A 14522-nucleotide genomic window follows, 5' to 3' on the forward strand; every position below is an offset into this window, starting at 1 on the left:
CCCGGTGCTCTAATTTGGGTTCTTGGGTCCCTTCAGTCTTCCCCCTCTGGGTCTTTCTCTGCTCCACTCTCTCTCTCTCCAGGGCTGCTGTTTCCTTCTCTCTCCTCTCCAACTCACTTTCTGCGTCTGAACTTGTCCTCTGCAGCTGACTGACCCTGATCTAAGTTGGTGCCCTCCTTATATATCCCTCTATGTGTGAGCTCAGGTGACCAGCACCCAATGAGCTCCTATCACTACCCAGACTGCTCCCCCTATCTGCCCCTACACTACATGGGATGTACCACCCCCCTCCCACTCCAGCCAGGAACAGGCTCGGTTGTACCTGCACATTTCTAAGTGGGAGTACCGTCGGCCTGCTCCTCTGAAATGGGATGTATGTAGTGCATGCAGTCTATCTGAGCTCAGTTCCACACTCCATCCTTACCCGGGAGTGGAATATCACACCTCTGGGTGAGGTGCAATACCCCTGTAGCAGCCGAATCCTCAGGGTGCTACATAAGCATTTTAGTAAAGATTCAATGTGAAATAATTTAACAACCTCATCAAAACACCCAGGAAAGCCTGCTGCTTCTCTTCCTTGATATTTCTTCAACATGAACTAGTATGATTACGGTATGTGGAGTTATGAAGGAAATTTTCCCCTAATGTGGGGCAATTAGCATCTGCCTCATGGTAATTTGCCTTCCTTTAGAATAACATGTTAGATTATAGGATTAACTCTATGGTATGGACATTTTTTTTAAACCTTAAACTATGAAACTATAATTTGCTAAAAATTAAGCATGCAAAATAATGGCTGTATGGCATGTTATACTAAGATTGAAGGCAGATGGGGGCATTGGTTTTCCTGCTGTTACATTTATTGGTTTTGATTGTTAGAAATTATTTTGTAGCAATAGGGTACCCACACTGAAATATTTAAACCATGGGAATATCACAATTTTTATATTGTCATTGTATGCCGATTTTTTCATACGGTCCTAAAATTTGTAGTTAAACCGCTAATTATCTGTTTACGTATGGAAATTCACATCATTTTACCTGGCAAAGAATTTGAGGTGGTACAAAGACTCTGATCCTCCATATTGATATTCATATTAGTTATAGGATGTGTTTTGAATGAATGGACACTGCTGCTCTGTGCAGATAACAAAGTGTTCAGGTTCTTGGCCTGAGGGGACATCACAGACCATGGCTGAGTATTCTTCTCAGGTGGAGTCACTGATATGCTTCTATGGGCATCTTGGTGAGATTCAGGAGCTGTAGTATTGTATAGATCCTCACTTGTTTTTATAGGAATTGTATCTTCATCAGGCGAGAGTGATATGATGGGACTGGACCTCTCGATGGGAATCAGATGGATACTGTCACTGTTTTTCTCCTGAGGACTCTGTACTACTGCCTTAGAAATTGGACTCCTGTACTTTTCACCTGAACATATAACATGGTTTACCTCATCAGTCTCATTGTCTGGGATTGTAATATTGGGCAAAGGGAATGACACATTACTACCATCTGTTACTTCTTCTGAGCTTGGCTGGAATATTGCAAACACATCATTTTTATGTGTCATAGTTATCGGCTCTAATTTGCTTCCAGATGAAGGAGTAATCTCTTGAGAAACCACAGAGGATGTAGGAAAGTCCAGATCCGAACAATCACTGACTGCAGGATAAATATTAGCATCACTTTGTATTGTTGGTAAGGCAGGTGGCGGTGTCATGGGAGGTCTGTTGATGGCAGGCAGATGACGTGTTGAGTTGTACTCTTCCATATTAGACAAGGTTGGCACAATATTGGCTTTGTCTCCTTCAGGGGTCAATGATTTAGCTGTACTATTTTCTTCAAACACAGGAAAACATGGACTATTGGATTCCTGGGATGCAGGTTTGGTCATATCATCCATAAGATCACTGTCAGCATCGATGAACTTTAATTCCATTGTAAAGTCCTGCAGCTTACGGTGTTCGTCCTTGAAAACAAAGAACATGGAGTGAAGCATCAATGATGACAGGTATTTTTCTTTTGTCAGGTGTTTAATAAAATCAGCAGGTTCCATTAAAAAGTATAATGTCAAATAATACTCTTATATCAAAGTAATCCAAAAGGTTGATGTGGTATTTTTTAATTAACATCACTGTTTCATTCTTGAGAGAGAAAGGCCTGAATCACTCATCTTAAAAGGAAGTCATCATCGGAGAATGACCTATTGCTATGGAATGTGCGGGCTGCAATATTAGGGCCAAAGAGCCTGATTCCAGTTATGTATCACTTACCACACTGCTCAGTGTAGTTTGGATAGAATCCCGGTTTTCTCTGTTATAGATAAAGCAATGGTCAGAATGCTGAGCTGTGTATGCCCAGCCCAAACCCCTGATTAGCCGCTTTCTGTGTATACTGTGCATGTTCAGCAAGCTGGCAATCACTGTGGGGGCAGAGTTAAGAAGATTAGCCTGACTGGTTTACAAGTAGTCCTCTTGTGATAATCTCATGCTGATAAAACACTGATTGTATTGAAATTACAGCAAGCTGCTGAGCAAGGGATACATCCCTGGAATCAGGCTCTCTGAGCTATCTTCATGCTGCTCTCAGATTAAATAGCAAAAACATACTGGCAGATTCCCTTCCCAGGATTTTGTGTTGATTTTTTTTTTTTTAGCAATAGTAATTTTTTTCCATATCACAATCTGTATTAAAAATAAAAAATAGAAATGTCACTAATTTTCACTGAGGTTTTTTAGGCGCTATCTTCTTGTAGTCATTGTGAAGGGAGGAGCCTTGCGTTCCATTGAACGTGGCTCTCGTTATAACACATACCTACGCAACTTCCGGTGTAACACCAGAAGTGACGCATGCGCTCCACGAACTGGAACGGTGGAATGCAGGCACGGAGCATCATAAAAACGCCAGTGATTTCCGGTGTAATACAGGAAGTTATGCGTTCGCTTCACAACCTAGTAGAGTGGAACGCAGACACGGAAATGCCAGGTGTCTACGTGTGGTCCGACATATGGGAAGGATGGGCACAATTCCCATTATGCTAGGGGTAAGTCCTGAGAGAGCAATATAGTCTGACATCACCAATGGCCATATATGCTAATATGAACATTACAGCTGGGCCGATTTGGATAATCAGGGACAGGCTGTTCTGATTTGTTAGATCAAGGGGGTTTAAGGTATATTAGACCAGCAGAGCAAATGATATGTTGCACCAGTGACTAGCTCGATCCTGTATTGGGAGGCTGCAAACTTTAGTTAGTTAAATCCATTACCAGGATACTACTATATCTAAGACATCACTATGTGCATTAAGCTCCCCTGAAGAGCCTAATAGGGTGCATTGGCTCCCTCCTGATGGAAGAAAGACTGGTGAATCAATGGTAAATGGCGTGGAGACTATCCTGTGTAATTCCAAAAACGACAGATTGGGTGAGATCTACCTATTGTTTGTTTAGCCAACTCCTATTTATAAAAAATCATTTAGTATGGAGTAGGCATATAATTGTTAACATTGAACAGAAACCTATACCATTGTTGTAGTTTTTGACACCTTGGGAAAGTTATAAGGTTTCTAATTCTAATCAATACATGTTGTTTGTTACATGAATGTCTTTTGTACCTATAGGTAATAGTGAATAATTTGATTTTAAGTATCCTTATTAAATGTTATGCTTTAATACTTATAACACTCACTTATCTGCTTCTACTCATTGTGAAGGGAAGGGGAGCAAGGTCAGCTGTGACATGGCATATTGGTGGATCTTTAGTTATCAGCTGTGAATAGAGGTCTTACAGTACCTGTCATTGTAATCCTGCCTCTGATAATAAGAAACCTGCTGAAAATTCTTCCTGAAGGAACAGGAAGCACAAGTCTAAAATAACCCCAGTGGCCAGTGTGTCAATTAAAGGATTACTCTTTTTTTTTTTTTTAATAAAGATAGTGATTTGAAGAAAAAAAAAACATTGTGAAAAATGTAAAAAAAAAAAAAATCTATTTAATACAAAAACCTGATTTAAACAATAAGTAATTTTCTTATGATAGTTTATTTTTAATATTGAATTGTTTAAAGCATAATATTGGAGAAAGCTCACGAGTTGAGATAAATAGTTGAAAAATGTATTATAGGCAGAAAGGAAGCACAAAAGACACAATATTTGCATACAACACTGGTTTATGTCATCATAACACTGGAAGTACGTGTGCTTTTATAAAATCTTGTATGGGTCACGAAGAGACATGCCGAGACCTATAAAGGATACAGAGCAATCAAGTCTTCATTGATTCCCATAAAAATAAACAGAATCTAAGGCAATGTACAGTCACGCTGCACTCAGGCAGATGTCATACAATGCATCCGTCACCATATGAATCATTCTAAAATAGCGTATATGTTCAACTTGTATGTTTTTTACTGGATACTTTTGTTTCATATAACAGTCAACTGCATTTTCATTCGACTGAAACATCTGTTTAAAGCATATGAGAATGCATGTTATAACATATGCCTCAAACACGATGTGCACATAGCCTTAGAGATCGACTTTCCATTGCCAGTTCACAGAATTACAGTACAGCAGTGATAAATGGTTCTTCAAGGGCTCATGCCACTCCTCTTGTTAAAGACACCAAACTGTGCCATTCCCGGCATGGCAGTGTGCAAGACCTCTTTATGCCAGCTTGTCTTTCTGCCATGTCTAATAGCTGTCACTTCTGTAAACGCTTAAAGGGAATCTGTCCGGGGATGTTTTTAGTATGATACTAATAGTATCCTGAAATAGGGCTTGGGCGGCCCTTTCAGAATATGTAACTTTTATTTCTGTAGCTTCTGCGGTTTTCTTGCTGTAAGCACCGGAGAATTTACAGCCGGGGTCCTGCAGTCCTATGCACTGCTCCCCATGCCCATAGTCCCGCTCGGCACCAACGTCAGAGAAAGTAAAAATTTGCCTATCCGCAGCTAATCACCCACCACAGACATGTATACAGCCAGCTGTCTGCTACTCTCCTGTACACCTGCAGAGACACCTGCAGATACAGCAGCTCTGACCCAGCACCTACAGAAGAGAAGCAATCTCCTGGACAGTGCTGTCCCCTCTGTGTACACAATGGTACCGTGCATGTGTCCCCCCCATACACTGTGTGGTGCTTGTAGTCATATAGACTCCTGCAGCTTCCGATTTTGGAACAGAACTATGGATCGGCTGATCAGAGGAAGTCCTGCCCCACCAGTGTCACATGCTGAGAGGGCGACGCTCCTGATTGGCTAAGCAGTGTGATTGGCAGCTGGCCCGTGTAATAACAGTGTGTGTTGTATGTTACAGCTGGTGGTTTTTGCCTCTCTTGTCTCCGGCGGTTGTCGCCTCACTAGAGGTAAGTGAAGAGACTGCCAACGGGGACAAGTGAGGCAACAGCCACCGGAGACAAGTGAGGCGACTACCACCTGCTGTCAGCTGTAACATACAACATGCACTGCTATTACACGGGCCAGCTGCTCCAAGTATCTGAGTGGCGCTCAGGGAGGAAGATGGACGATACCTTCGCAACGCATAGGATCACTGGCTTTCTTTTGTCCTTTGAACCTTCTATAGTTTGGTGATGTCACGAATCACGGAGCAGTTTGCTCACCAACCTTCAGTTTATTAAGGTTCTACCGGCCGGAGCGCCACTCAGATATTTGGAGCTGTAGAACAATATTTTTCAAATTCCACAGACAAGCTTTCCTTGCTACACTGAAAGTTCTCTACAGAGAATATTGGATACGATCTACTCCAATCGCCCTGTCCATTCTGGACCATTTTCAACCAGCAACCCACAGCAGGATTGTCAATGAGTGTGTTGAGATACTCTACACTATGGATTTATTCACTCACATTTTGGACAATTTGACCTCCAGACTACTAAGCTAGAATGATATTTTATATATATTTTACCAGAATACTCAGCTTTTATATTCAGAGATATAGAGGAGTGATCACAGTGCACACAGCAATTTTTGTTTAGTAATTGTAATATGTCCATAGTGACCTCAAAATGAGACCTTATGGAACTTCTCATTGAAAGGGGGTAACTCAAACAGTAAATTATTTTCTTGCACACCATTTACTGAGTAGAAACATTACTTACAACCCCAAGAATCTCAAGTGTCACTTACCGTCATTTCTTCATCTACTACCATAGATTCCTCCTCTTCATTATTGGTTGTGATGTGCACATCACTGTATCTGAACATACAATCTATTATGTCGCACTGATGGAAATACATAAAAATATTACCAAATCATGTTTTTGTTTTTTTAAACATAAATTAGAAATTTCTGCTGCCCATGCACAAGGATCTTAGTACCTGTCAAATTTTGTTGTATATCATTTTTCCATCCAAAAATACAACTTTTTTAGGTGACTTTCACCATTTTTGGGAGTAATAAATAGCTATGCACAGGGGCATAACAATTGCGGACACTGGGGGTGCAAGCGAGCCCGAGCAGGGAGGGGGGCTTGCCGACACCAGCCTCATTTTCAATTGAATGTGTGTCATCGGTACAGTATTGGAGTATATACTGTAGTAAAAATCACTGCCGCCCATGAACGCCAGCTATAAACTGGTCTTCATAAGATCACCGTCATGACAGGCATGGAGGTCTGCAGCAGATCCCTGGCTGTCATACCAATCCATCAACACCCTGCAATTATGTTGCGGGGTGTGGGGCGATGGCTTAAAACGGTGTACTCCCAGGGCTGCACACTGTAAATGCCCTTTTCAGACATTGACAATGGCATTTAACAGGTTAACAGCTGTGTAACACCACAGTTAGAGGCAGATGATGGCTGAATAACCCAGCCATCATCTGCTGGGAATAGGGTATGCTCAGCTCCTAAGACTGCATCAATTCACCTGCTCCTGATGCAAAAATTAATTACAACGAATATCACAAGACAAATGAATGAAAGTGTCTTAAATCCCTTTGCAAATTATGAATTGGCCCTTAGTTTTTTACATACTTTTCTAACCCTACCTGGGGTTAGCGTTAGGACTAAGATTAGGACTGGTGCTAGCATTAGTGAAAAGGTTAGGTTTAAGGCTAAGGTAATAAAATAGTTACACAAATTAACACAAAAATATCATAAAAAGTAAAAAAAGAAATAAAACAATGTATTTTTATTTTAAAAAGTTATGTTTAATGGTCCACAAATGAGCAGAAACAAAATACTAGCCTTGCCCTGGGCACTGACTAACACTGGCTGACTATGACTTTACCTACCTGAGTACTATTGTCAGTAAGATGAACTCCTTTAAGAACTTTTTCACTTTCAAGCACCTCCATCTTTTCAGCCTGTCTTTTAATCTCAGCCTCAAGAAGCGAACGCTGAATTGCTGTTTCCTCCTGTAAAATTTGCAGACTTTTCTAGAAACAAAAATGGATTTGTCTAAGGAAAATTAAATATACCCTTCTTAACATATATTACTCAATGCAAATTGAGATATTGCTTTGTTAAATTGCTTATTGTTTTATTTATGATTTATTTATGATTTAAAGTGCCCATAATGGAATTAATGGTGCTATATAAGTGATTAAAATAAAATAACTAAATGTGGCAGATCTTAAATATATGGTCAACTTAAAGGGAAGCTATCATCATAAAACAAGCTATTGTTTAAATCAGGTTTTTGTGTTGCATGTACTTTTTCAAAACATTTGCAATGTTTGTTTGTTTTTTTCATATCATGATCTTTATTAAAAAATAAATAAATAAATAAAAATATTAATCTTGCAATTTTCACACTGGCCACAAGGGCTTTTTTTAGACTTATACTTTCAGTTCCTTGAGGAAGAGTTTTCAGCAGGCTCTTTATCAGAAGAGCCAGGATTACAATGACAGGTAGCATCTCTATATACAGCTGATTACACAGGATCCACCTATCAAGATACGCGAGGTCACCGCTCACTCTGCTCCCGCACCCTTCATAATGACCTTTGCACAGGCTCATTAGATACTTTAATACAAAAAATAGGGTTGGGGTTTGACTATTGTCACTATGTACATGTGTTGTTTCCTAATACAACAGGCCGTTAGCATCTAAAAAAATCCTCAGTTGTCAGTGTGAGAATTACAAGATTGTAAGATTTTTTTAAACTTTTAATACATCTGTATTCATTGAAGACAGATGTAACCCATGAATTAAGAATTTTGAGAATGAATTATCAGTCCAGGAGGAGAAAGAAGATTCATCGAATAAGATATATTAGGTTTATTATTTTCATATGTACTACTAATTTTTTTCACCATGAATTAAAACAATGGTACTCTTTATGTGCTCTTTAAAAGCATCTGTCCTTGTGGCTCCAATACCCATCCAGTCCCACCTTCTTATAGATTCCTGTCTCTAGTCCCTGCCTGTGCAGTAAAGCTAGTGTGCGGTCCATCAAGCAGAAGAATGTAGGGCAGGAAATAGAGCCAGGGAGGCTGGGGCTGCACTCACTCCTCGCAGCGTCCATCGCCCTTTCTGGAATAGGATGTCACCGGGGACAGCGCTGAAGATACTCATTAGTTTCTTGCATTGCCGCCACCTCTGAAAATGCCCTGAATCCTGTGTCATGGACACTGTGAGAGAGGTGAGTGCAGTGCTGGCACTCTGCTTCTAATTGTAAAAGATGCCAGCAGGGGGCGGAGATAGAAGCAGAGAGTGACACCAGCGCCGCCCCACTGATGACAATTCATATGAGGGCGTTGCTGTCACTCACTACTTTAATCTCTGCCCCAGATTGGTAGCTTTCTGCCTGTGCACAGTATCCACCAAAAGCTGTAAATCACTGGTGTGGGCGGGATAAAACAGTGATTTTATAAAAAAAAAAATCAACATGCAGCCCAGTAAGTGATACATCTCTGGAATCAAGGTACTTGCCCCTATATCATGCTGGTCTCAAAAACCTAGTGACAGATTCCCTTTAACCCCTTCCATGCACAGCCAACTTTTATTTTTGCATTTTAATTTTCCTAATCTTCTTCCAAGTGCCAAAACTTTTTTTTATTGTTCCATTGACATAACTGTATGACAGCTTTTTTTTTAATTTTTTTTTTTTTAACAGAGTGAGTTGTAGTTTTCAATCGTGGAAAAAAGGGATTGATTTTAACTTTTTATATTTTTTAAAAATATATATATTTTTTACTTTATTTTTTTATTCCCTAATCTATATACTGCAATACCACATTATTGTGGTATACTTGGTTGAGTATCCCAGCATGACACTCAAACGATGCGTCATCAAACCAGAAGTAAGTAAAATAAATAACTAAAGCAGTTACAGTAGAGAGGGAACAATAGGGACTTTTTACTTAAAGTATATTAGAAAAGCAATTAGATTATTACATTAAATCGACATTTAGGATTAAATAAATGTTATTTTCAGGCCCCTCCTTTAAATCTCAGTCTCCTTTGAACCTCAGCATACACAGTAGCTCAGTTTGAGAATAGTACAAAGATGCCGGGGACGGGGTTTCTTCAACAGGCTCTCGACTGCCATAGTAATCCGTAAGCGCCAGCGCCTATTGCAATTGGATGGGCATCCGAGGAAGCACATTCAGCTGAAATGTATTGTGGCGCAGTTGTATCTATTATTTAATGTCTATAAAAGTTTTTATTTCTTAATTAAACCCCTTAACACTGTCACGTAAATGTACGTGATGGCGGGGATGATCACATGTGGAGAAGGGTCAGAAGTTCAGCTCTTTCCACCTGGGGCGGATACTGGCTATATTAAATTGCCAACATCTGTCTCTAAGGTCATGTTCACACGTTCAGTATTTTACATCAGTTTTTGTAAGCCAAAACCAGGCTTGGGTGATTAATGTAGAAGAGGTGACGTGTTTCTATTATACTTTTCCTCTGATTGTTCTGTAGCACCCCGAGGACTCGGCTGCTACAGGGGTATTGCACCTCGAACCAGAGGTGTGGTATTCCACTCCCGGGTAAGGATGGAGTGTGGAACATAGCTCAGTTAGCTGCATGCACTACACTCACCCCATTTCCGGGGGACAGACCAACGGTACTCCCACCAGATAGATGTGCAGGTACGACAGCTTCTGTCCCTGGCTGGAGTGGGGAGGGGGGAGGAACATCCCAGTGGTGTAGGAGCAGAGAGGGGAGGGACTCTGGGCATAAGTAGGAGCCCATCGGGTGCTAGTCACCTGGGCTCGGGTGTCAGAAGGGAGTATATAAGGTGGGCACCATCTTAGGACAGGGTCCAGTTCAGAGGAGAGTCAGTTCAGAGAGGAGTTCAGCCAGAGAGGGCTGACAGAGAGCTGTGGCTCAGTCTGGGCCCAGCTCCAGAGCCAGGCCTGGAGAGGAGGCCTGAGGCAGAGAGAGAGAAAGAAGAAGAAGGAGAAACAGGAACACCAGGAAAGGCCCAGAGACGCAAGAAGAGAGGGAACCCTGAGATCCCACGAGTTAACGGGTGATGGGTTGGCAGAGAAGGGTACCGGATCCCAAATTGGTGGAGGCCAATTATCCTCAGCCAGGAACCGGAGGTCGTGGTCAAGTCTTGGCGCGACCCCTCACGATATCCACCAGGAAGGCATACCATATAGGGTCAGGGAAACCGGGAAAGGTTTCACCACCAGAAGGCCCGAGGGAGCCGGACAAAGGTGGGTCCCTAGTGGGGACGGCCAGTAGGAAGGAAGAGAGGGGAGCCCTGGACCACGCTCCGGAATTGCCTGGGAGTTAGCCGAGTCCCTCACCTGGTGGGCGCAGCACGGCTCGGGTGGTCCTTACTGCGCACAAGTGACCTGATAAAGAACTGTGAGTAAAGCTGTGAAAACTGCAACCGCACGTCTCAGTGATTCCTTGTCACACCACCACGACCACCATCATTTCTCCCTGCCTCTCCAGCTGCCCTGAGGCTATACCCCTCCCGTTGGGGGTTATACCATCCACGCTGCACCACCGTACCACCGGCCTCAGCGGTCTGCCCTGCAGCGGCGGCTTCATAGCCGCAATCAACGGGTGGCGTAGTCGAACAAAACAACATCTTATGCCAAGCACCGCCACTTAGTTTGACACCCTGGGCACGGACCGGGTCACCGCCACAAGAAGACTACTACCCCCATCGGATCCGGCTCCGGGTATCCCCCGCATGCGCAACGCAGCACAACATGGCCCAGGGGGCGCGTCAGTTCCACTCCTGATTTTGGCTTACACATACTGATGTAAAATACTGACCAAATACTGAACGTGTGGGCTCCAGCTGAGCTAACAATTTCTGACAGTGGCATAAATGGAACGTGTGCTGGTGTTTGCCTGCACTGGCTCCCAATCTCACCTGGTGACATGATTGCGGTACACTGATGGGTTACTATGAGAGCCAGAAGCTTAAAAGGAGACCATGAATTGCAATATATACTGCAGTATTATGGTATGGCATATGGTAGTATGGTATTGCAGTATACAGTGTAAGCAATTGGACAGGTTAAAGTCTCTTGAGGAGCTAAAAAATAAAAACAAGTTTTTAAAAATATAAAAGAAATTTAAAAAATCTAGAAATCTTAATCACTGGTATCAATGCATTCATACAAGTCCAATCTATCAAAATCATAAACATTAATTAACCCAATTGGTATATGATTTAAGAAAAAAAAAATGCCAGAATTTTAGGCTTTTGGTCACAAGTCCTGTAAAAAATAAAGCATTTAAAAACGATCAAAACGTTGTATACGTTTCAAATTGGCATCAATAAACTTATCAGCTCGTCACACAAAAAACAAGCCTTCATACAGCTCAATTGATAGAAAAACAGTAATGTTACGATTCTCGGAACATGGCAACACAAAGTTGATAATTTTTTTTCACCGCTTAAATGAAAATAAAATAAATAAAAATCACTACAAGTTTGGTATCACCATAGTCATACTGACCTAGATAATCCTGGATTCAGAGTAATTTTTATTATGAAATGAATGCCATAAATAGACCCCCAGCCTACCAGAAAATGGCAGAATTGCATTTTCTTTTACAGTTTTACTGCACTTGGAATTTTTTTCCCCGTTTTCCATTAAAATGAATATTAAAATGAATGGTGTAAATTGCAGGATCGCTCTGTGGCCGTGGCTCCTCAGGCTCTTAGAGACGATGAGGGAAGTACCCACTATGACCCGGGGGAATTGTCAAATATCTTTTATAAATTTTAGAAGAAATTATATAATCTTCAGGACCCACTGGCAGGCAATCCAGAATATAGGCAATCAGAGATAGACAGCTTTTTTCGGAGGATTAGTCTGCCAGTTCTTTCAACGGAGGCACAAGAGTCCCTTAACAAACAGATCACTCTTGAGGAATTAACTGACATTTTGAAAGATTTGCCCCTGGGTAAGTCACCAGGCCCGGATGGTTTGACCTATCAATATTATAAAACTCTTGGGGATATACTACTCCCCTATATGGTTGACCTTTTTAACTCCTTCCTGACGGGAACCCCGATTCCTAGCTTGCTGTCTCATTCATATTTGGTGTTAATTCACAAGGCTGGTAGAGATCCCCTTGACTGCGCCAACTATAGGCCCATAGCCCTCTTGAACTCGGATTTAAAAATATTTACCCGTCTCCTTGCAAATAGACTGAATGTCTGGCTCCCGCACATGATTCATAAGGATCAGGTGGGGCTTGTGCCCTTCAGGCAGGGAAGAGACAACACAAGGAGGGCTGTGGACCGGGTGGATGTGGTCAATAGGAATAAGTCTCGGGCGCTTCTCCTCAGTCTTGATGTGGAAAAGGCTTTTGATCGCCTTAATTGGCCCTTTATGTTTGAGACAGTGAAGACTTTTGGGATATCAGGTGCTTTTCTAACAGCACTAAAGGCCCTTTATTCTTCTCCCACGGCGTCCATTAAACTTCCCCATTGTGTATCGCCCAGTTTCTCTATAGCAAATGGTACAAGGCAAGGCTGTCCTTTATCCCCACTCTTGTTTGCCATGTGTATCGAACCTCTAGCGGCAGCAATAAGAGTCAATCCTGACATATTGGGGGTGGAGGTAAGGGGTAAAGTATTTAAAATTTCCCTATTTGCAGACGATGTGCTACTGACCCTCACGAATCTGCATATCACCCTCCCTAATCTTAAAGTGACACTTCGAGAATGTGGCATGATCTCAGGATATAAGATTAATTCTAAAAAAACAGAGGCACTTCCACTAAACCTTCCCCATGAAGAATTAGATCATCTTAAGCTGAATTACAAATTCCAGTGGAAGTCAGAGAGTATCAAATATCTGGGGATTAATATAACGCCAGACTATGGGACTCTGTTTGCTCATAATTTTCTGCCCCTTTTTAAAGAATTGAAGGGTCTTATGGTCAAGTGGGCCAATCTTCATATCTAATTTTTGGGGCGTATATCGGCGGTGAAAATGTCCCTTATTCCTAAACTCAACTACTATTTTGAAACTCTACCAGTTGGGGTTCCTATGGGGGAGTTGAGGGCTCTCCAATCCTGTATAATGAAGTTTATATGGAATAATGGGAGGCATAGAATCTCCAAGCAGGTACTGATCTCGGGGAGGGAGCAGGGGGGGTTATCGGTCCCGGATGTGGTTAAATACTATTGGGCGGCTCACTTGAGAAGGATTCCCTCGTGGTCATCCCTTTGGGCATATAATAAGTGGACAGAAATTGAAAAATTATGGATAGCCCCAGTTCATCCGAATTCACTACTGTGGTCTGAGAAATCTGTTAAACTCCAAACCACTTTACTGGGCCCTATGCAATTCACTAGAGACATATGGGACACCTGTAGGAGGAGATTTCCTCTTTCTTCTAAACACTCCCCGATGATATCGTTTGTCTTTCAGCCTTTGCTCCCTCAGAGCCAAGAATCATCGATGGCTCATCCCTGGATCAAAGTGGGATTGTTTAGATTTGCGGATATAGTGGACAGAAACACCTTAGTAATACATCAGTTTGATTATTTAAAAGAAAGTTTTAACATCACTAACCGGGAATTCTATCAGTACATACAGATTCAGTATTTTGCAAGATCCCTGTTTGGCTCATATAAAGTGTCCATCCCCACGGAGTTTGAGAGGCTGTGCAGGAGAGGTCCCTCTACCAAGGGGTTGATCTCGGATATATATAAAATAATCAATTCACCGGTGGGTGGACCCATCTTCCAGCACCCTTATATGTCTAAGTGGGAGGGATTCTTGGGAAGGAGGCTTTCCCCTCAGACATGGCAGACAATATGGTCTAAAGCAGCTAAGCCATCAATCTGTACCCTATACAAGGAGAACTAATATAAAATTTTAATGCATTGGTACCACACGCCGGATGTCCTGAATAAAATGAACCCGCAGGTCCCGAGTATATGCTGGAGATGTGGATCATCTGTCGGCACTCTGACACATGTTTTCTGGTCCTGCAGCAAAATAGTTCCCTTTTGGGAAACAATAAGAAAACTGGTTCAGGAGGTGCTATTTACAGAGATTTCTCTGGAGCCCTCTGTTTTCCTTCTCAATGTGACCCCTGAGGGAATGGGTAAAC

The 14522-nt window shown here is 41.9% G+C and overlaps 1 protein-coding gene across 4 annotated transcripts in view; it reads right to left on the reverse strand.

The window, feature by feature from the left end:
• The window catches only part of LOC141166296 (uncharacterized), a 125896-nt gene that overhangs the window by 62797 nt on the left and 48577 nt on the right, over window positions 1–14522 (reverse strand). For all 4 annotated transcript variants that reach the window (XM_073652848.1, XM_073652847.1, XM_073652846.1 and 1 more), the window contains 3 exons: window positions 7258–7401; window positions 6150–6245; window positions 1042–1972 (listed from right to left, as the gene is read on the reverse strand). In XM_073652848.1, the coding sequence (XP_073508949.1) occupies window positions 1042–1972; window positions 6150–6245; window positions 7258–7401 (1171 nt within the window). The remainder of the gene's footprint in view (window positions 1–1041; window positions 1973–6149; window positions 6246–7257; window positions 7402–14522) is intronic.

Source organism: Phyllobates terribilis, unplaced genomic scaffold, assembly GCF_046119375.1.
Source record: "Phyllobates terribilis strain yellow unplaced genomic scaffold, ASM4611937v1 Scaffold_11__3_contigs__length_659146591, whole genome shotgun sequence".
NCBI classification, from domain to species: Eukaryota; Metazoa; Chordata; class Amphibia; order Anura; family Dendrobatidae; genus Phyllobates; species Phyllobates terribilis.